Source organism: Hemiscyllium ocellatum, chromosome 14 (genome assembly GCF_020745735.1).
Source record: "Hemiscyllium ocellatum isolate sHemOce1 chromosome 14, sHemOce1.pat.X.cur, whole genome shotgun sequence".
Lineage (NCBI taxonomy): Eukaryota > Metazoa > Chordata > Chondrichthyes > Orectolobiformes > Hemiscylliidae > Hemiscyllium > Hemiscyllium ocellatum.
Genome location: NC_083414.1, coordinates 514449 through 538355, shown reverse-complemented (window position 1 = coordinate 538355; position 23907 = coordinate 514449). Strand labels below are relative to the sequence as shown.

Below are 23907 nucleotides of genomic sequence, written 5' to 3'. Positions count from 1 at the left end.
AGTTCCTTCTCAATTCAGTCCTAAACCTGCTCCCTCTAATTTTGAGGCTATGTCCTCTTGTCCTAGTTTTACCTGCCAGTGGAAAGATCCTCTTGACTTCTATCTTATCTATTTCCTTCATAATTTTACATGTTTCTATTAAAAAGTCCTCCCTCATTCTTCTCAATTCCAATGAATATAATCCCAGTCTACTCATAAGTCAACCCCCTCAACTCCGGAATCAACCTAGTGTACTTCCCCTGCACCCCCTCTAGTGTCAGTACATCAAGTAAGGAGACCAAAACTGCACGCAGTACTGCAGGTGTGGCCTCACCAGCACCACGTACAGCTGTAACATAACCTCGCTGGTTTTCAATTGGACTTGATCAGAGCAGGATGACATCATCAATCCTTCAATTAACTGTTCATCAGAGAAACGACTGAATGCTCCTGCCATAAAGGCAGTTACATACCTTTTCCAGGATGTCCTTGGATTCCCTTGTGATCCAACGAGGATAGTGAGGAGTGTCCACCCGGATTGACTCAAACAGCTCATCCTCATCATCACCATGGAACGGTGACTGACCAATCAGCATCTCATATAGAAGCACCCCAAACGACCACCAATCAACCGAGAAAGTATACTTCTGGCCCAGTAAGATCTAACAGCAAAGGAGACATCACAGAGAGGGATCAAGATTCTGAGAGAGTGAAGCATGGAGAGATTGGGAAGGGAACTAGGGAGGAAGGCAGCCTGGGCCCATAGAGCCCAGCACAAGGTACATGAGGGAGTGAACACTAGAGCGAGTCAGAAATTACAAGACACAGGACAATTGTCACAAGTAACAGCAGGACAGATCCCAAGAGCAACAATGTTTCTCCTGCTCTCTCAGGGAATCCCCGGGAATGAAGCAGACAGCTACTGGACTGACTCTCAGCACGGTGAAAGTACTGACCTCTGGTGCAATATAATCTGGCGTTCCACAGAAAGTGGTAGCTCTGTTCTCTCCAAACACATTCTCCTTGCACATCCCAAAGTCAGCGATTTTGATATGTCCATCCTTGTCTAACATCACATTGTCCAGTTTGAGATCCCTGCAATAAAAGACAGTGTTAAACTGGGAAGTTATTTTGTAGTTTTTAAATTATAACAATAATTTATGGAAAATGTGAGATTACTAACCTAGACACTAAGAAATGAAAAACAATAGAACATAGAACATAGAACAATACAGCACAGAACAGGCCCTTCGGCCCACGATGTTGTGCCGAACATCTATCCTACATTAAGCACCCATCCATGTACCTATCCAATTGCCGCTTAAAGGTCGTCAATGATTCTGACTCTACCACTGCCACGGGCAGCGCATTCCATGCCCCCACCACTCTCTGGGTAAAGAACCCACCCTGACATCTCCCCTATACCTTCCACCCTTCACCTTAAATTTATGTCCCCTTGTAATACTCTGTTGTACCCGGGGAAAAAGTTTCTGACTGTCTACTCTATCTATTCCTCTGATCATCTTATAAACCTCTATCAAGTCACCCCTCATCCTTCGCCGTTCCAACGAGAAAAGGCAGAGAACTCTCAACCTATCCTCGTACGACCTATTCTCCATTCCAGGCAACATCCTGGTAAATCTTCTCTGCACCCTCTCCAAAGCTTCCACATCTTTCCTAAAGTGAGGCAACCAGAACTGCACACAGTACTCCAAATGTGGCCTAACCAAAGTCCTGTAAAGCTGCAACATCACTTCACGACTCTTGAATTCAATCCCTCTGCTAATGAACGCTAATACACCATAGGCCTTCTTACAAGCTCTATCCACCTGAGTGGCAACTTTCAAAGATCTATGTACATAGACCCCAAGATCCCTCTGTTCCTCCACCTGACTAAGAACTCTACCGTTAACCCTGTATTCCGCATTCTTATTTGTTCTTCCAAAATGGACAACCTCACACTTGGCAGGATTGAACTCCATCTGCCACTCCTCAGCCCAGCTCTGCATCATATCTAAGTCCCTTTGCAGCCAACAACAGCCCTCCTTATTGTCCACAACTCCACCAATCTTCGTATCATCTGCAAATTTACTGACCCACCCTTCGACTCCCTCATCCAAGTCATTAATAAAAATTACAAACAGCAGAGGACCCAGAACGGATCCCTGCGGAACTCCACTTGTAACTGGGCTCCAGGCTGAATATTTACCATCTACCACCACTCTCTGACTTCGACCGGTTAGCCAGTTTTCAATCCAATTGGCCAAGTTTCCCTCTATCCCATGCCTCCTGACTTTCCGCATAAGCCTACCATGGGGAACCTTATCAAATGCCTTACTAAAATCCATGTACACTACATCCACTGCTCTACCCTCATCCACATGCTTGGTCACCTCCTCAAAGAATTCAATAAGACTTGTAAGGCAAGACCTACCCTTCACAAATCCATGCTGGCTGTCCCTAATCAAGCAGTGTCTTTCCAGATACTCATAAATCCTATCCCTCAGTACCCTTTCCATTACTTTGCCTACCACAGAAGTAAGACTAACTGGCCTGTAATTCCCGGGGTTATCCCTATTCCCTTTTTTGAACAGGGGCACAACATTCGCTACTCTCCAGTCCCCTGGTACCACCCCCGTTGACAGTGAAGACAAAAAGATCATTGCCAACGGTACTGCAATTTCCTCTCTTGCTTCCCACATAATCCTAGGATATATCCCGTCAGGCCCGGGGGACTTGTCTATCCTCAAGTTGTTCAAAATGTCCAACACATCTTCCTTCCTAACAAGTATCTCTTCTAGCTTACCAGTCCGTTTCACACTCTCCTCTTCAACAATACGGTCCCTCTCGTTCGTAAATACTGAAGGAAAGTACTTGTTCAAGACCTCTCCTATCTCTTCCGACTCAATACACAATCTCCCACTACTGTCCTTGGTCGGACCTACCCTTGTTCTCGTCATTCTCATGTTTCTCACATACGCATAAAATGCCTTGGGGTTATACTTGATCCTATCCGTCAAGGATTTTTCATGCCCTCTCTTAGCTCTCCTAATCCCTTTCTTCAGGTCCCTTCTGGCTATCCTGTATCCCTCCACTGCTCTGTCTGAACCCTGTTTCCTCAACCTTATGTAAGCCTCCTTCTTCCTCTTTACTAGACATTCAACCTCCCTCGTCAACCAAGGCTCCCTCACACGACCATTTCTTTCCTGCCTGATAGGTACATACATATCAAGGATGCGTCGTATCTGCTCCTTGAAAAAGTTCCACATTTCCACCACATCCTTCCCTGACAGCCTATGCTTCCAACTTATGCTCCTCAAATCCTGTCTTACAGCATCGTAATTTCCCTTCCCCCAATTGTAAAATCTATCCTGTTGTGCGCACCCTATCTCTCTCCATAACCAAGGTGAAAGTCACAGAATTGTGGTCACCCTCACCAAAATGTTCACCCACTAACAAGCCCATCACTTGTGATTTTTGTGAAAATTTGTGAAGATTACTTAGACAAATGTATTCAAGAACAACAGGTACCCAATAAGCACAACCCATCGATTCTTACACAACAAACCTAAACAAGATGACAACAAGCCCAGAGACACTACCATATATTAAAGACATCTTGGAGATGACGACCAGACTACTTCGGCTCCTTGGCATTATAGTAATTCAAACCTACCAACACACTAAAACAGCTGTTGATGAATTTAAAAAAGGACCCTGCACCAACAAGCAGCAGAACGAATGTCATACACAAAATACCCTGCAAGGACTGCAACAAACATTACATCGGACAGACGGGCAGGAAACTAGTCACCAGAATACATGAGCACTAACTCGCCACCAATAGACATGATCAACTACCACTGGTATCCATACACACAGACGAAGAGGGACACCAGTTTGACAGGGACAGTACATCCTTCCTGGGACATGCTAAACAAAGACATGCCCTGGAATTCCGAGAGGCCTGGCATTCAAACCAGAACTCCATTAACAAACATATTGATTTGGACTCCATTTACCAAACTCTCAGAAAAAGAACCGGAAGTGATATCACCCACCACAACAGACCAAGACACACAAATAGCAAGCAATAGAACACCAGCGCTTTACTGATGTTACCAAGCATGGTGACGAAACATCTGAGAACAAATCTTCTAGCTCAGTGAGCAAACATACAACCTAAACACAATATTTTAAACAGCCATGAAAATTAAGTTTTGACATTCTGACAGGATTGGATTGTATAGATCACACTTCTTTAGTTTACTCTGTATTTGGAGTGTGGACCAAAGTTGGAAAAGGACTGCTTTAAACCAAGGAAACTGTGGAAGGTGTTGCTACACAAGGCACTGAGCCCACTGTGAATTGTATTCCAATTGCTTTTTTGTTCAAACAGTGTGGAAGGAAATATCTAGGACAGCCCAGCACTGTGGGTGTGTGCAGAGAAAGATTGCTGACTGAGGTCAGAGTTGTCCAAACTAACACCAGCAGAAACAGGAAAACGTCAACCTATCAACAGAATAGAAAGAAATTATAAAGGACTTGCTCCTCCAATCATGGACAGGTTCTCTCTCAATGCAGCTGATAGGTTTACATCCAGGTACAGGGAGGTTAGAGTAACAAAATGCGGGGAGTGGACAGGGGGCAAAATTCTGGAGGCCAATTTTGCTCCCACCCTGCCTCCTGTAAAAATGCTATCCCTTATCCGCAATTCCTCCATCTCTGCTGCATCTGCTCCCAGGCAGACCAACTCCACTACAGAACATTCCAGATGGCTTCTTCTTCAAAGACTGTAAATTTCCCCTCCCACACGGTCAACAATGCCCTTTGGCACATCTCCTCCACTTCCTGCATCTCTGCCCTTGAACACCCCCCCTCTCCAATCGCAATAAAGACAGAACCCTCCTGGTCCTCATCTTCTATCCCACCAACTTCCAGATACATCGCATCATCCTCTGCCATTTCTGTCACCTACAAACAGACCCCACCACCAGGGATGAATTTCCCTCCCCACCCCTATTTGCATTCCAGAGAGACCACTGCCTCCATGATTCCCTTGTTAGGTCCACGCCTCCCACCAAACTACCCTCCAACTTCAACACCTTGTCCCACACGTCTCTGTCCAAGGCACCACAAGGATCCTTCCACATCTGACAGATCATTTACTGTGTCTGTTACTCTCGATGTGGTCTCCTCTACATCAGGGAGACAGGACGCCAACTTGCAGAACATTTCAGATACTCCTCTGGGACACCCGCACCAACCAACCCCACTGCCCTGTGGCCGAACACCAACTCCCCCCTCCGCCAAGGACATGAAAGCCCTTGGCCTCCTCCATCACCAAACCCTAACCACCTGACGCATGGAGGAAGAACACCTTCATCTTCCACCATGGGACTCTCCAACCACGCAGGACCAGTGTGGATTTCACCAGATTCCACATTTCCTCCTCCCTCCCCCTCCTCATCTTCATCTATCTATTGCATTCCTAGCTACCTTACCCATAGCCCCACACCACCCCCATTTATCTCTCAGCCCTCTTCAGCCACCCCTCATTTCTGATGAAGGGCTTATGCTCGAAGCATCGACTCTCCGGCTCCTCAGATACTGCCTGACCTGCTGTGCCTTTCCAGCACCACACTCTTCGACTCTGATCTCCAGCATCTGCAGTCCTCACTTTCCCCAAGTGTCTGTGACTGGGCACCAAGGCCAGGTACCAGCCACTCTTCAGTTATTCTGGGACAAGTAGTGGAGAGCTGCTTTTTTTTGCTGTTGAGTTTATGACAAGGTTTAGGAAGGGAATAGGGGTGTTATAAGGGGGAGCTCCAGGATTTTAACCTAGCGACAGTAAAGACACAGCAATATATTTCCAAGTCTGGCTTGGAGAGGAACTTGCAGTATCCCACGTATCTGCTGCCCTGGTCCTTCTAGGTAGGTCAAGGGTTTGGAAGGTGCTGTCCGAGGGCCTTTGGTGAATTGCTGCCGAGTGATACCACTACATTTCTTCTCCCCACCCTCCTTGTATCTAAATTCATCGGAAATGCATTTGGCAGATAAAACTATCAACTTTTAGATCCCTAAAATCTGCCCTTTTCCAGGCTGTGATCTTAATCCTGGATTGATTTTTAGTGCTAATTTCCAAATGCTCCCCCTTTCTGATGTTCTGCACTTGGCCTTTTTAAAAATTAATTCATGGAATGAGGGGGCCACTGGCCAGGACAGCAATTACTGCCCATCCCTAATTGCCCAGAGGACAACTGAGAATCAACCACATTGCTGTGGGTCTGAAGTCATATTAGCCAAACCAGCTGAGGATGTAGGCTTTCCTCCCTGAAGGACATTAGTAAACCAGATGGGTTTTCCCAACAATCTACAATGGATTCATAGTCACCATTAGACTCTTGGAACGTAGGAATTATGAGCGGGAGTAGGTAATTCAGCTTTTCATCAGAAACACATCTATTACTTTCTTGAAGCCAGTGATTGATTCTACATCCACTGCACAAAGACGAAAGTGGGGACTGCAGATGCTGGAAATTAGAGTCGGGAGTGTGGTACTAGTAAAGCACAGCAGGCCAGGCAGCATCAGAGGAGCAGGAAAATCGACATTACAGGCAAAAGCCCTTAATCAGGAATAAGGATTTTTTGCCTGATACATCAATTTTCCTGCTCCTTGGATGCTGCCTGACGTGCTGTGCTTTTCCAGCACCACACACTGCCTCCACTGCAATCTGGGGTAGTGAGTTCCTCAGAGGATTTCTCCCTATCTCAGTTCTGAACCTACCTCCACTCACTCTATGCCCTCATGAGAGACTCTCACAAGAGGGAACATCTGTTCAACAACTACCTTATCAATTCCTTTTAGCATTTTATATACCTCAGTCAGATCCTCCCTCACTCTTCTGAATTCCAGTGAGTATAAGCCCAAGTTCTTCGTATGGCAGCCTTTTCATCCCTGGAATCAACCTGGTAACTAACTCAATTCCAGATTAGTCAAAAGGAGAGGTTGGACAAACTTGGATTGTTTTCGCTAGGGTATCAGAGGCCGAGGGGGTGACCAGGTAGAATTTAATAAAGTTATGAAGGGCATGGATAGGGTGATAGTCAGAGTCTTTTCCCCAGGGTGGCAATGCCAGATAATAGGGGGCATAAGTTTAAAGCGAGAGGGGAAGTTTGAAAGGAGATGCGACAGGCAGGTTTTAGCTTTAAAACACAGGCATTTAGAAGACATACAAACAGACAGGGAATAGAGAAATATGGACCATGTGCAGACGTGACTTAGTTTAGAATGACATCATGGCTGGCACAGATATGGTGGGCTGAAGGGTCTGTTCCTGTGCTGTACTGTTCTGTTCTATCTTGTGTTTATGCAGTTTATTGAATTCAAATTCTTCCATTTGCCATAGCAGGATTCGAACCCAACCCCCAGAACATCTCCTGGCTCTCTGGATTGACAGACTAGTGATAAAACTACTAGGCCATCACCTGACTCCTTTCTTAGAACCAGATCCAGCACAGCTCCCTCCCTGGTAGGACTGGAAATATACTGTTCCAGTGTTCATGGACACATTGCAGAATTTCTCTCCTTCTTTGGCCCACACACTACCTTTTTCCCAATCTATTCTGAGTAACTGAATTCATTAACCATCACAACTCTACTTGTCCTGCAGATTTCTGTAATCTACCTACAAATGCTCTTCTACTTCCTTCACCTATATAATAAATATCCAACAAGGTCAACACTCCCTTCCTGTTTCTCTCCTCCAACTATATAGATTTTAATTAAGGAACTACATCGGGTTCAGGCTAAAAGGTATTATCTCTGACCAAGATTACTGCACTTCTTCCCTTTTTACCCATTCCGTTTCTACTAAAAGCCTTATAACCTGGCATGTTAAATATCCATCATGAAGGGCTTGCCAGACCTGCTGTGCTTTTCCAGCACCACACTCTCGTCTCTAATCTCCAGCATCTGCAGTCGTCAGTTTCGCCACGTTAGGGTTAGGGTTCTATAGGTATGTCAAGAACAAAAGGATGACTAGGGTAGGAATAGGTCCCCTCAAGGATAGTAGTGGGAGGTTGCGTGTGGAGGCTGAAGAAATTGGGGAGACACTGAATGAATACTTTTCATCAGTATTCACTCAGGAACAGGACATTGTTGCCGATGTGAATATTGAGTCACAATTAATTAGAATGGATGGCTTTGAGATATGTAGGGAAGAGGTGTTGGAAATTCTGGAAAGGGTGAAAATAGATAAGTCCCCTGGGCCTGATGGCATTTATCCTAGGATTCTCTGGGAAGCAAGGGAGGAGATTGCAGAGCCATTGGCCTTGATTTTTATGTCCTCGTTGTCTACAGGATTAGTGCCAGAAGACTGGAGGATAGCAAATGTGGTTCCCTTGTTCAAGAAGGGGAGTAGGGATAACTCTAGTAACCATAGGCCGGTGAGTCTTACCTCTGTTGTGGGCAAAGTCTTAGAGAGAATTGTAAGGGATAGGATTTATGAACATCTGGATAGGAATAATGTGATCAAGGATAGTCAGCATGGTTTTGTGAAGGGCAGGTCGTGCCTCACAAACCTTATTGAATTCTTTGAGAAGGTGAATAAGGAGGTGGACGAGGGTAAAGCGGTAGATGTGGTGTATATGGATTTTAGTAAGGCATTTGATAAGGTTCCCCATGGTAGGCTACTGCAAAAAAGAGAGGTATGGCATTGAGGGTGCGTTGGAGGTTTGGATTAGGAATTGGCTGGCTGGAGGAAGACAAAGGGTAGTAGTTGATGGTCAAGGTTTATCTTGGAGTGCAGTTACCAGCTGTGTTCTGCAAGGATCTGTTTTGGGACCATTGCTGTTTGTCATTTTTATAAATGGCCTGGAGGAGGGGCTTGAAGGCTGGGTGAGCAAGTTTGCGGATGATACGAAAGTTGGTGGAGTTGTTGACAGTGAGGAAGGATGTGGCAGGTTACAGCGGGATATAGATAAGCTGCAGAGCTGGGCAGAAAGGTGGCAAATGGAGTTCAATGTCGCTAAGTGTGAAGTGATTCACTTTGGTAAGAGTAACAAGAAGATGGAGTACTAGGCTAACAGTCAGATACTTGGTAGTGTGGATGAGCAGAGGGATCTTGGTGTCCATGTACACAGATCTCTGAAAGTTGCCACCCAGGTAGATAGTGCTGTGAAGAAGGCATATGGTATACTGGCTTTTATTGGTAGAGGAATTGAGTTCCGGAGTCCTGAGGTCATGTTCCAGTTGTATAAGACTCTGGTGCGGCCGCATCTGGGAGTATTGAGTGCAGTTTTGGTCGCCATACTATAGGAAGGATGTGGAGGCACTGGAACGGGTGCAGAGGAGGTTTACCAGGATGTTGCCTGGTATGGTAGGAAGATCGTATGAGGAAAGGCTGAGGCACTTGGGGCTGTTTTCATTGGAGAAAAGAAGGTTTAGGGGTGACTTGATAGAAGTGTACAAGATGATTAGGGGTTTAGATAGGGTTGACCATGAGAACCTTTTTCCACGTATGGAGTCAGATATTACGAGAGGGCATAACTTTAAATTGAGGGGTGGTAGGTACAGGACAGATGTTAGGGGTAAAATTCTTTACTCAGCGAGTCGTGAGTTCATGGAATGCCCTGCCAGTAGCAGTGGTGGACTCTCCCTCTTTATGGGCATTTAAACGGGCATTGGATAGGCATATGGAGGAAAGTGGTTGAAAACGTGTTGCTGGTTAAAGCACAGCAGGTTAGGCAGCATCCAAGGAATAGGAAATTCGACGTTTCGAGCATAAGCCCTTCATCAGGAATGAGGAGAGGGTGCCAGGCAGGCTAAGATAAAAGGTAGGGAGGAGGGACTTGGGGGAGGGGCAATGGAGATGTGATAGGTGGAAGGAGGTCAAGGTGAGGGTGATAGGCCAGAGTGGGGTGGGGGCGGAGAGGTCAGGAAGAAGATTGCAGGTTAGGAGGGCGGTGCTGAGTTGAGGGCACCGACTGAGACAAGGTGGGGGGAGGGGAAATGAGGAAACTGGAGAAATCGGAGTTCATCCCTTGTGGTTGGAGGGTTCCCAGGCGGAAGATGAGGCGCTCTTCCTCCAACCGTCGTGTTGTTATGTTCTGCCGGTGGAGGAGTCCAAGGACCTGCATGTCCTCGGTGGAGTGGGAGGGAGAGTTAAAGTGTTGAGCCACGGGGTGGTTGGGTTGGTTGGTCCGGGCGTCCCTGAGGTGTTCTCTGAAGCGTTCCGAAAGTAAGCGGCCCGTCTCCCCAATATAGAGGAGGCCACATCGGGTGCAGCGGATGCAATAGATGATGTGTATGGAGGTACAGGTGAACTTGTGGCGGATATGGAAGGATCCCTTGGGGCCTTGGAGGGAAGTGAGGGAGGAGGTGTGGGCGCAAGTTTTACATTTCCTGCGGTTGCAGGGGAAGGTGCCGGGAGTGGAGGTTGGGTTGTTGGGGGGTGTGGACCTGACGAGGGAGTCACGAAGGGAGTGGTCTTTGCGGAACGCTGATAGGGGAGGGGAGGGAAATATATCCCTGGTGGTGGGGTCCGTTTGGAGGTGGCGGAAATGACGGCGGATGATACGTTGTATACGGAGGTTGATGGGGTGGTAGGTGAGAACCAGTGGGGTTCTGTCTTGGTGGCGGTTGGAGGAGCGGGGCTCAAGGGCGGAGGAGCGGGAAGTGGAGGAGATGCGGTGGAGGGCATCGTCGATCACGTTTGGGGGGAATCTGCGGTCCTTGAAGGAGGAGGCCATCTGGGCTGTGCGGTGTTGGAACTGGTCCTCCTGGGAGCAGATGCGGCGGAGACGAAGGAATTGGGAATATGGGATGGAGTTTTTACAGGGGGCAGGGTGGGAGGAGGTGTAGTCCAGGTAGCTGTGGGAGTCAGTCGGTTTGTAGCAGATGTCTGTGTTGAATCGGTCGCCTGAGATAGAAATGGAAAGGTCTAGGAAGGGGAGGGAGGAGTCTGAGACAGTCCAGGTGAATTTGAGGTCGGGATGGAAGGTGTTAGTAAAGTTGATGAACTGTTCAACCTCCTTGTGGGAGCACGAGGCAGCGCCGATACAGTCATCGATGTAGCGGAGGAAAAGGTGGGGGGTGGTGCCAGTGTACCAGTATCTCCAGCATCTGCAGACCTCATTTTTTATATGGAGGAAAGTGGGCTAGTGTAGGTTAGGTGGGTTTGGATCAGCGCAACATTGCCTGTACTGCGCTGTATTTTTCTATGTTCTATGTTAAATCTCCTGTCTTGTTCAGGCTTGAGACACCTTTGTGTCAATGCTATCTCGTGTCTCTGTCTCGAGCAACTTCAACTTCAAATTCACCAGTTTTATTCATTCTATTCCATGCATTTGCATGTGCGCAATTTAACCCTGCCTTTCACTTCCTTGCCAATTAGAAGGCTACGCTTTCTTTGTTCACTCCAGCCTTCCCTCACTTCCTTTTCCCTGTTCTCCATCTTCTCTCCTTTGCCCTTTGGTACTTCTAAAACTAGGCCCATTAGTCAAACCACATCCTCTGATGTACAAGTTTAAATCCACTCCCACTACACTAGTTATTCTCTCTGCAATGACATTAGTTCTGTTTCTGCTCAGGAAAAGCCTAGCTTCTTCTTTTCCCAAAAGTGATCCAAATGTTTCCAAAAATCTAAATCTCTCCTCAGGCCATGCATTTACCTCCCTGACCTGCCTTTGCCTAAATGGTGAAGCTCATCATGCAGGTAGTATTTCTCAGGATTACTGCCCTCAGGATCCTGTGTTTCACTTATTTCTCAGCTCCTGAAACTGAATTTGGCAGAAGAAACAAATGTGATGTGATATGAGAAAATCCTTTTTCACACATCGAGTCGTTAGGGTTAGGAATGCACTGCCTGGAAATGTGCTCGAGGCAGGTTTAACTGAGACTTTGAGAGTGACATACATAAATGATAAATAGAGATGAATGAATTATGTACAGGGTCACAAAATATCAGGGGATGGGCTCAGAGCTGGCACAGACAGAATGGGCCAAATGATTCCGCCTGTGTTATAACTATTCTGAGATTCTGAAGGGCATGGGTGATGGTTCCCGTAGTGAATGAGCAGAAGCAGCTGCTTTGTTGGGCAATGCTAACATCTGTGTCTGCTGCCCTGTCTCCTCAGCACTTTCTCCTTGGTTGAGCATTTCATTCTTGGTGCAACCCTCTCACTTTTCCATTAAAGTCCTTATTCTCAATTGGCCAAACCACAAACAGAGACTCTCACCAAAACATCTTCACTGCTTCCATCTGTTTCTGTAACTTTACAAACATCAACTTCCAGCTCATTCCTGTTCTGAGTTCACTGTCCTTAGCCTGATTTCTGCTCTTGCTCGGAGCTTCCCCAGCCCATGCGGTGGCAGCTAGCCTCTTCAGCCTCCCATCTCGCTTGGATCTAACCCTTTTCCATTGTTGATCACAGATGGTGCCATCTTTGTTAACTTTAATATCACAATCCACTTCCCCTCCAAAGCCTTCCTTCTGGAAGAACAAAACGTTATTCCCGATTTACTGGCAATGACCTTTCAAGATCCCAATCTTAGGTCCCCCATTCCCAACAACATTGTTACAAATATGATCTGCTCAATCTTACTCTAATCTCCACCATTAACGTCCCTTTAAGATCTCCCCAGCCATTACAACCCTCAGCTCCAGGAACTCACCGAACCATCACTGCCAGATTGACTGGACAAATACAGTCAGAACCGATTTTGCTCATCTAATGTTGTTCTATACTCCAAGATGCATTCATCCTTGTCTTCCCTATCCATACTTATGTGAGGACGAGGTACTGAGTAAGAACTTGTCATGAAGATCAGGAGCACCCAGTTATCTGCCTCTGTCATATCTAGGCCTATGGTCAAACTTCCTGTCATTACCCCTACCTTAGCCATGGAATTGTATCTTCCTCCAGTTTCTCACCACCTATAGGGACAGCATGGTGATTCAGTGGTCAACACTGTTGCCTCACAGTGCCAGGGACTCGGGTTCATTTCCACCTCGGGCAACTGTGTGTGGAGTTTGCACATTCTTCCTGTGTCCACGTGGGTTTCCTCCCACAATCTAAAGATGCACAGGTCAGGTGAATTGGCCATGCTAAATTGCCCATAGTGATAAGTGCATTAGTCAGGGATAAATATAGGGTAGAGGAATGGGTCTGGGTGGGCTACTCTTCGAAGGGTCGGTGTGAACTTGTTGGGCCGAAGGGCCTGTTTCTATACGAGAACGAGGGTAGGTCCGATCAAGGACAGTAGTGGGAGACTGTGTATTGAGTCGGAAAAGATAGGAGAGGTCTTGAATAAGTACTTTTCTTCAGTATTTAGAAATAAGAGGGACCGTATTGTTGAAGAGGAGTGTATGAAACAGACTGGTAAGCTAGACGAGATACGTGTTAGGAAGGAAGATGTGTTGGACATTTTGAAAAACTTGAGGATAGACAAGTCCCCCGGGCCTGACGGGATATATCCTAGGATTATGTGGGAACCAAGAGAGGAAATTGCAGAGCCGTTGGCAATGATCTTTTCGTCTTCACTGTCAACAGGGGTGGTACCAGGGGACTGGAGAGTGGCAAATGTTGTGCCCCTGTTCAAAAAAGGGAATAGGGAAAACCCTGGGAATTACTGACCAGTTAGTCTTACTTCGGTGGTAGGCAAAGTAATGGAAAGAGTACATGGGATAGGATTTATGAGTATCTGGGAAGACACTGTTTGATTAGGGACATCCAGCACGGATTTGTGAGGGGTAGGTCTTGCCTTACGAGTCTTATTGAATTCTTTGAGGAGGTGAACAAGCATGTGGATGAAGGTAGAGCAGTGGATGTAATGTACATGGATTTTAGTAAGGCATTTGATAAGGTTCCCCATGGTAGGCTTATGCGGAAAGTCAGGAGGCATGGGATAGTGAGAAATTTGGCCAGTTGGATAGAGAACTGGCTAACCGGTCAAAGTCAGAGAGTGGTGGTAGATGGTAAATATTCAGCCTAGAGCCCAGTTACAAGTGGAGTTCCGCAGGGATCAGTTCTGGCTCCCCTGCTGTTTGTAATTTTTATTAGTGACTTGGAAGAGGGAGTCGAAGGGTGGGTCAGTAAATTTGCAGATGATACGAAGATTAGTGGAGTTGTGGATAGTGAGGAGGGCTGTTGTCAGCTGCAAAGGGACTTAGATATGATGCAGAGCTGGGCTGAGGAGTGGCAGATGGAATTCAACCCTGTCAACTGAGGTCGTCCATTTTGGAAGGACAAATAAGAATGAGGAATACAGGGTAAACGGTAGGGTTCTTAGTAAGATGGAGGAGCAGAGGGATCTTGGGATCTATGTTTGAAAGTTGCCACTCAGGTGGATAGAGCTTGTCAGAAGGAGTATGGTGTATGAGTGTTCATTAGCAGAGGGATTGAATTCAAGAATCGTGAGGAGATGTTGCAGCTGTACAGGACCTTGGTAAGGCCACATTTGGAGTACTGTGTGCAGTTCTGGTCGCCTCACTTCAGGAAAGATGTGGAAGCTTTGGAGAGGGTGCAGAGGAGATTCACCAGGATGTTGCCTGGAATGGAGAATAGGTCGTACGAGGATAGGTTGAGTGTGCTAGGCCTTTTCTCATTGGAACGGTGAAGGATGAGGGGTGACTTGATAGAGGTTTATAAGATGATCAGGGGAATAGATAGAGTAGACAGTCAGAGACCTTTTCCCCAGGTACAACAATGTGTTACAAGGGGACATAAATTTAAGGTGAAGGGTGGAAGGTATAGGGGGGATGATCAGGGGTACCCAGAGAGTGGTGGGGGCATGGAATGCGCTGCCTGTGGGAGTGGCAGAGTCAGAATCATTGGTGACCTTTAAGCGGAAATTGGATAGGTACACGGATAGGTGCTTAAGCTAGGACAAAAGTTCGGCACAACATCGTGGGCCGAAGGGCCTGTTCTGTGCTGTATTGTCCTATACTGAAGGGAATAGGGTCTCCCCTCATGACTTCTGAGCTCACTAGGTCCACAAGACCCATTTCCTCCACTCTCAACCCAACTTGCAATTACCTGAAAAGGGATCCCACTGTCTCTGTCCAACTGTATGATGACAGAGCGTGCAGTATCCTGTAACTCTCAGAATGATCCTCATACTCACCGATAAATAATCCCCTTTGAGTGCAGGAATTGCAATCCGCAGATTATCTCAGCTCCATAAAACCTGTTGAATCAGAAGCAAACCATTTTGTTACATATGCCATCCATCAAACACTTTACAACAGATTCTACAAGATCCACTCACCATTTACACAGTGAAGCTTAGCTCTATCTTTGTTCTTTGGGTACTCATACCCTTGAGTAAAAGCTTTTGAAGTATTGCAGCCCCAATTAGTAATCATACCAACAAAGACTGATCTCAGTGTAACCTGGAATGTTGATCCTAAGTTTTACAGTTTGTGATTTGACTACTATGGAGATCAGTAACTGAACACATTCACAAGAGGTTGCCAATGTACTTTCAACAAAAGAACTCAAGTTTATTACATAAAAGAGGGGGAAAAAAAACATAAGAATTTTAAAAGATCTACCATAACCAGCAAAAGTCTCAACTTTTTCCCACCAATATTCTGAACAGACATTGAACCACAGTGAAGTATTAGTCCAATCTTTACTTCTTAATTGCTTATTTGGTGTGTTTTCCGTAAGACAGATTAACTCTGACTTTTTTCACTTAACTCAAAAGGAAACATTAGTTATCTTGAAGATACCAGATATTTCACCTTCTTTACAGAACATGCTCTTGGCCTCGCCATCTATGTCTTACTGAGTCAAAAACACTCACTATGTAAATTGTCTAGTCCTTTACGTGCCTTCTTAGAAATGCCATTTCGGTCCAATACTTTTAAAGAATCAGAACTTTTCTGTTTTGATTCTTTAAGAATAAAATTGCTATCTTCAAAGAGTGAAACGCCAAAATTTCATTTTCTTCGAGAGCCCAAGTTCCCAAACAACACATAATACAAACTTTTAGAGAGGTCAAACAGAGCTGACTTCGAATAAAAACAAAGTCCAGACTGACTGGAGTGCAAGTTCAGGAAAACGCCTGGCCAATAGGTACTGGATACTCGAGCCATGCCTCACCCTGGTGCATTCAATTCTCAAGATGGAGGACTTTGATAGCACCTCCATCTCCTACAAGCACCTCATTCTTCTTGGGAAACCAGAGATGGGTAGTGAAGGTGTCTTTTCCATAACATACATTCTAGGGAGTTTCTATTGAGAGTCTGGCACTTTGACATTTCACATCCAAGAACACAACACAGCGTTTGAAATCATCGTATCAGAATGGTAACATCAATCTGGGAGTCTTCACTAATCTCACGGCAATGGGACATTTAAAAAACCTCAGCTGCAGACATCTAGCTCCAGACAAACTGATTAAAGGAAGCTGAACTGTAGAGGGGAATTCTTTCCTACAGCAGCTTTCACCTCTCTAAGAGAGCCTGATGCACTTTACAATAACTATCATGTAGGAAACATGGCAGACAATTCACACGCAGTCAGCTCCCACGTGTTACTGATCAGAATTCTGTTTTGTGTTTGATTGAGGGGTCAATATTGGGCAGAACAGGAGGGTAAACTGCTCCTCTCAAAACTGCTTCAGGATGGGCGTGGTTTTGAAACTCAGGGTGAACAAGATGAGGAGAGGAGAGTGGGGTGGAATAGTTTAGCTCAATACTCGAAGACCCCCACCACTACCAAGGTTAGGTGGAGGATTGACTTACATCGCACGGTACAGATCGAAACGTCCTTTTTCCTGAATGTGGAACATCAGGTCACCACCATTCAAATATTCCATGACAAAGAATAGATGCTCCTGTCCGTGAAAGTAAAACATTAACTTTCAGATTTTGAATTCAGAGTGCAATTCAATTTTCTCACAATCTACAATCCATCATCAACTCAATCATCAGAATAAATCTGTTCAACAGTCCCATGAATCCCAACTCAGTCTCCATACCTACCAGAACCACCCACTAACACCAGCATCAATTCCAGAGCCAGAAACCATTTAGCCCATCAGGGATAGCCTGATTATCTACCCGCTACCCTACTGTTGCAAATTTAAGTAATTGTAGGTTGGGAGGCAGGAAGTTTGAATTTGGTGTTTGTAAAATGCTAGGGGAATAAAGCATTGTGGGGTCCCTCTAAAAGATGGCGCTTTTTCTGAGCCTAGAAATTAGAATGGATGCCTGAGAACCGCAGCTTGAGTTTGCAAGTACACAGAGAGCGCCCGAACAGAAATATTTGTATCGAATGGATGTATAGTTAGCAGGCCAAGCAGTTGTTTTTACCAAGACAACAGACTTTTGAATTTAGCCAGTCAATTTGAATCAAGCACTTTAGATACCTAAAAGCCTATTAAACTAAATCTGATGGTTTTGACAGCATAGGACCAACCCAAGTGTGAGAAATATTGATATGTCATTAAGGGTATAAAGGGGGCAATTGGACAAATACCCCAGAGCTAGCTGCTATCCCACAGAACTAATGGCCATCAGCTCTCAAGAGTTGCTGGCTTGCACACAGTCATCCATATATTCAAGAAAGCACCATTTAAATAACAACAATACCAATGATGGAGAAGGGACAACACATTCTAGAAGTGCTGGCTGTAATTTTGACAGACTAAATTCTGGGTTTTTTTGTATATAAGTGGGAGTTTTATTTATTGGAACAGCTTACCACTAGAATCTGGTTTTACTTGGGAATAGTTATTAGCTAGAAGGGATTTATTCAGTTTTTAATAATTTGTTCACTGCTAGATAAATAAATTGTTACTTATTGATTTTGGAATGTCAGGGATTTATTTTAGATAACCACTAGAAGATGGGATTTATCCCAGGTTGCTGAGGGAATAGAGAAAGGAAATAGTTGGGGTCCTGACAGTTATCTTTGTAGCATTCTTAAACACAGGTGAAGTACCAGAGGACTGAAGAGTTGCTAATGTTGCCCCCCTCCACGTTCAAAACAGGTAGTAGGGACATTCCAGACCAGTGAGCCCGACATCGGTGGTGGGAAAGTTGCTGGAGAAGGTACTGAGGGATAAGGATATACTTATATTTAGGAAAGAATGGGCTTATCAGTGAGAGGCAACATGGGTTTTGTGTGGGGGAGATCGTGCCTCACCAACTTAAGAGTTCTTTGAGGAAGTGACCAAGTTGATAAATGAAGGAAAGGCTGTAGATGTCACATCCATGGACTTTAGTAAAGTATTTGATAAGGTTCCCCATGGTAAACTAATGGAGAAAGTGAAGTCACATGGTGTGCAGGGTGTTCTAGCTCAGTGGATAAAGAACTGGTTGAGCAACAGGAAGCAGAGAGTAGTAGTTGAAGGGAGTTTCTTGAAATGGAGAAAGGTGACCAGTGGTGTTCCACAGGGGTCAGTGCTGGGGCCACTGTTGTTTGTGATATACATAAATGATCTGGAAGAGGGCACTGTTGGTATGATCAGTAAGTTTGCAGAGGACACAGAATGGTGGAGTAGCAGGAAGCATAGGGGTCTGTCAAAAGGATACAGGAGAATATAGACAGACTGCAGAGTTGGGCAGAGAAGTGGCAGATGGAGTTCAATCCATGCAAGTGTGAGGAGATGCATTTTGGAAAGTCTAATTTGAGAGCGTACTATACTATAAATGGAAGCGCCTTGGGGAAAAGTTGATGAGCAGAGATCTGGGAGTTCAGGTCCATTGTACCCTGAAGGTGACTGCACAGGTGGATAGAGTAGTCAAGACGACATATATTCAATACCCCATTTCCTTCATCAAATGGGGTATTGAGTATAAGAGCTGGCAGGTCATGTTAACAGTGTACAGGACTTTGGTTTGGCCGCATTTAGAATACAGTGTACAGTTCTAGTCGCCACATTACCAAAAGGTTTGCCAGCTGGTGTGCCATAAGGATTGGTGCTGGGTCCATTGTTGTTTGTCATTTTTATAAACAATTTGGATGAGAATATAGGAAGCCTGGTTAATAAGTTTGCAAATGACACCTAAATTGGTGGTATAGTGGGCAGGGAAGGTTATCGAAGATTGCAAACAGATTTTGATCGATTAGGTCTGTGGACTGAGGAATTGCAGAGGGAGTTCAATTCAGATAAATGAGGAATTGCATTTTAGTGAGGGAAACCAGGGCAGGACTTGCATATATAGTAGTAGGGCCCTGGAGACTTATGGAAGACAGACCAGTACATCGTTCCTTGAAAGTGGCTTTACAAGTAGATAGGGTGGTGAAGGCAGTGTTTGGTCCACTTGCCTTCACTGCTGAGATCTTTCAGTACGGAGTTGGGACATCATGTTACAGCTGCACAAGATATTGGTGAGGCCACATTTGGGGTACTATGTACAATTTTGGTCATCCTGCTATAGAAAGGATGTTATGAAAGTGGAAAGGGTGCAAAAAGGGTGAAGGGTGACACTATAGAAGGTAATAAAATCATGAGGGGCATAGGTAAGATGACTAGCAACGGTCTTTTCTCCAGAGTAGGGAGTTCAAACCAGAGGGCATAGGTTTAAATGTGAGGGGAGAAAAGATTTAAAAGTGACCTGAGGGGCAACATTTTCATACAGAGGATGATGTGAACGTACAATGAGACGACATAGGTCAAGCAAGTGGTCAAGACAAACATAATTGCAACCTTTGAAAGGCATTTAGGCAGGTACATGGATAGGAAAAGTTTAGAGTGATATGAACCAAATGCAGGGAAATAGGTCTGGTCTAGTTTAGGAAACATGGTCAGCATCGACAAGTTGAGCTGTAGGGTCTATTTCCATGTTCTATGACTCTAGAGGTGTCCAGTTTACTGTACAATTATTGACCAACACCACAGGATGGAGCCATTCAGCTCCACAAACTTATTTCCCAGATCTTTTCTCTTTAAATATTCTTGTGATACAGTGACAATCTATTTCCTCTCTGCAGTGAGCCTGATAGCAAGGTTTTGATAATGGATTTCTCTCGGGTTGTGATTATTTGTTACCTTGGTCTGAAAGGTTGAGTACAGGTGGGTGAGGAATGGGTTGTCCCAGGCCAGAGCCAGAACCCGTTTCTCCACCATCGTGCATTCCACATCATCATCCATTAGGACTACGTCCTTCTTCAGTGCTTTCACAGCAAAGAACTCACCCTTTCCCTTCAACTCTGCGAGTAACACCTGTCAACAAAACAAGCACCTGGTAAATCACTAAAAATATACTAACCTGCAGTGAACACAGGAATTACCAAACATACCGTGCACATAATCTATCAAACCATTCACTTTGCACTTTGGTACGAGTTGATATTTCAAATTTTGATCAACATTTTCTTGAGCTTTTACCTCTGATGTTTTGAAATATCCAAATTCTTTTAACTTTCCAATTCAGAGCAATCAAATGTTCACAGCAAACCCAGGTTCACTTCCATCCAGAAGGACGAGGGCAGCAGATACACGGGAACACTACCCACTGCAAGTTCCCTTCCAAGCCACTCATCATCCTGACTTGGAAATATATTGCCGTACCTTCACTGTCGCTGGGTCAAAATCCTGGAATTCCCTCCCGAACAGCATTGTGGGTCCAACTACAGCACATGAACTGCAACAGTTCAAGAAGGCAGCTCATTACCACCTTCTCATGGGACAAAGAGAGACAGGCAATAAATGGGTGTCACTGGCTGGGCCCAGCATATCCCACAATCAAAAAAAATGCTTAAGAACTTTGAGAATTGGGCAATTTGATCGGATCCGCCAGGAGCAGCAGCCTCCTTGCGAGAGGACAGGTGATGATGGACTCCTTCTGACTACATGCTGTGGCACGGAGACCAACAAACTGGACAGTTGAGGCTCATCATAAAGTTGTGCTCAGTTAACCTTGTCTCTACTTCTGAGGGACAGCTGGACATCAGGGGAGTTCCAGAGAGACTTCAGTGTCACCACTAGTTTTCCCCAGAGTTGCTGGAACTTAAACTGAACCCCATTCCAAGGACAGCAGGCAGAGAATAAAGGAGAAAGATCCACCCTCATGTGAGAGGTACCAATCTTCTCTCAAAGACAGATATAAACCAGGATTCTGCTGGAGTCAGACTCACTTTCCCGAAGCTTCCTTTTCCCAGCACTTTGTGGAGAGTGAAGTTCTCAATGGTCAGTTTCCTCATGGAATTGGGACGAAGGCTGGGTCCTCGCTGCGGTGGTTTCGGTGAACTGTCTTCCCACAACTTGCCATATTGGTGGCTGTCTGTTGATGGGAAAAGGGTCAGGCTGTAAGTGTTGGGTTAAGGCAAGTTCAACAAACTGGGCGTTTCATAGCTCGCATGATGCACATTAGCAATCGAGTAAGATCAATAAATGGATGCATGTGGGCGTCTTAGGCCTCCTGAATCACAGATTGGGAATTACAAGATTATGACAGCCCAGGGAGCCACATCACATCTGCACTGGTTCCCACATGAGCATCAGTGACTTCCTCTGACATCTCCATATACCCTGCTACTACTCATGAATGGACAGTTAAACAGGATAAATTACTGTCAAGGGCAGTGCCATCAGGCAGAATGTGATTCTGGACAGAAATGCCAACCCCCAATCCCCACTTCCCACCCCTCCGTCACTCCCCTTTGTATGGAGTGACTTTGAACACATTACTAAGCCTAGCAGGTATAGCTCAGACAGCAAGTCTACACCCATTATTTCTGCAGTTAGCAAGATGGACTTCATCGATTCAGATTCTCAATCCACTGTAAAGGCCTCCGTTCAATCAACTGAGGACAGACCCCAAAATTGCGAGGGTTGGGATGATTATGAATATATTCCCCATAGCCGACATATCTAAGACTAGAGAGCGTAAATTTATAGTGGAGGAAGTGGTTTTAAGGAAACCGGAGAAAGAATATTTTCATCCACATGGGGGTAGAAATATGAAACATGTTGCCTGACAGGGTGGTGCAGGCAGGTACTCTTGAAACATTTAAAATGCTGGGGCATAGTTGACTATGGACCAAGTGCAGGTAAATGGCATTAATGTAATTTGGTGTTTATTGGTCAGCATACACACAGTGGGCCTAAACGGCCTGTTTGTATGCTGTATGACCAGATGCTGATCATGCCAGGAACACATATCACATTAAATAATAATTCTTACAAACTCAACATCACATCACACCTTGCTTCCATCACGTAGACAAACTTAACACTCATTGGACAACTTACTTCTGTGGTTTTTATGCAAATCACCCCATCTCACAATCCTCTCCAACTGCCATCTCTCCAATATCCAGTTTCTGTTACACTCTCAGGACTGGTAAACGCAGAAAGTGGCCGTTCAGCCCACCATGCCTGTACTGACAGGTTCCACTTTGTAAGTGTAGCTAATCACATCCAAACAGTTTCTGATTGGACCATTGTCCAACTTTCTCCAAAGGCCTGGCTAAGCTCTGCCTGATGTAGCTACAACACTGGCACCTACCTGACAACATGAATAAATGTCCAACTACATCCCTGTATAAAAAGCAGGACAAGTTGTTGAAAAAAAAATGGTGGTTTGGTACGGATACCATGGATTCAGGCTGGAGCTCTGGGAACATGAAGACATCCCAGCACAGAAACTGATGAAACTGGAAGCCAATATAATAAGACAAGGGATCCAGTTATTAAAACTTCAGAGGAGGAACTAACATCCTTACCTGCTCTGACCTACATGTAACTCCTAACCTCAGGATATAGTTCACTCTTAATAGCTCTCTGAAAGGCCAAGTCAGTTTCAAGAGCAATTAGGGACCTTCATAGTGACACCTGCATCCCATGAATCAGTTTTTTAAAAAAAGATCAGGCTAATTACCACTCCTCATCCTACCATGGATGATCACCATCTTGAGCAGAAAGACTGTCGATGGTGTAACAAGCAGCATTTACATAGCAACAAGCTGCTCACACTCACTCAGTTGAAGTCCACCAGAATACTCCACTCCTGACCTCATTACAGCCTTCAGCCATGCACGGACAAATGAGTTAAGCCGGTGTGTGATATCAGGAGCTCTAGCAAAAACTGCAGCCAATGGGAATCAAGGGGCAATGTCTATCATTGACAAAAAACAAATCAGAAGTGTGATGGAATACTCCCCAACTGCCTGGATAGGCACAGTACCAACATTCAAGAAGCTTGACACCATCCAAGTCAAAGCAGCCTGCTTGATTGGCACCACATCCACTCCCTCCTTTACCTAAGCTCAGTAGCAGCAGTATGTACCATCTACAAGATGGGTGCAGAAATTCATCAGAGATTCTTAGACAGCATCTTCCAAACCCATGACCACTTCTGTCTGGAAGGACATGGGCAGAAGATGCATGGGAACACCACTTTAGATTAGATTAAATTACTTACAGTGTGGAAACAGGCCCTTCGGCACAACAAGTCCACACCGACTCGCCAAAGCGCAACCCACCAGACCCATTCCCCTACATTTACCCCTGCCATTAACACTACGGGCAATTCACCTAACCTGCACATCTTTGGACTGTGGGAAGAAACCAGAGCACTTGGAGGAAACCCACACAGCCACAGGGAGAATGTGCAAACTCCACACAGTCAGTCCTCTGAGGTGGGAATTGAACCCGAGTCTCTGGTGCTGTGAGGCAGTAGTGCTAACCACTGTGCCACCGTGCCGCCCACTTTCTGCAAGTTCCCCTCAAAACCACTCACCATTTTTTTTTGGGAAGAATATTGCTAATCTTTCGGTGTCCCTAGGTGAAAATTTTGGAATTCCTTCCCTATTAGCGTTGTGGGAGCCCCTACACCTTTGAGATTAATAAATGCCAGTCTAACCAGTGCTGCCAAGATCCTGCAAATGAATGAAGCAGCAAAATCTCTTGACCACACCATCCTCCTCTAAATCCCTTGCTGATCATTGGAGTTCGTCCTGGATCTA

At 45.3% G+C, this 23907-nt stretch overlaps 1 protein-coding gene across 1 annotated transcript in view; it reads right to left on the bottom strand.

The window, feature by feature from the left end:
* The window catches only part of LOC132822200 (protein kinase C delta type-like), a 107157-nt gene that overhangs the window by 5379 nt on the left and 77871 nt on the right, over positions 1-23907 (bottom strand). The window contains exons 11-16 of the mRNA XM_060835270.1: positions 21076-21221; positions 19988-20161; positions 16734-16825; positions 15107-15169; positions 936-1074; positions 453-641 (exon numbers count right to left, since the gene is read on the bottom strand). Coding sequence (XP_060691253.1) covers positions 453-641; positions 936-1074; positions 15107-15169; positions 16734-16825; positions 19988-20161; positions 21076-21221 — 803 coding nt within the window. The remainder of the gene's footprint in view (positions 1-452; positions 642-935; positions 1075-15106; positions 15170-16733; positions 16826-19987; positions 20162-21075; positions 21222-23907) is intronic.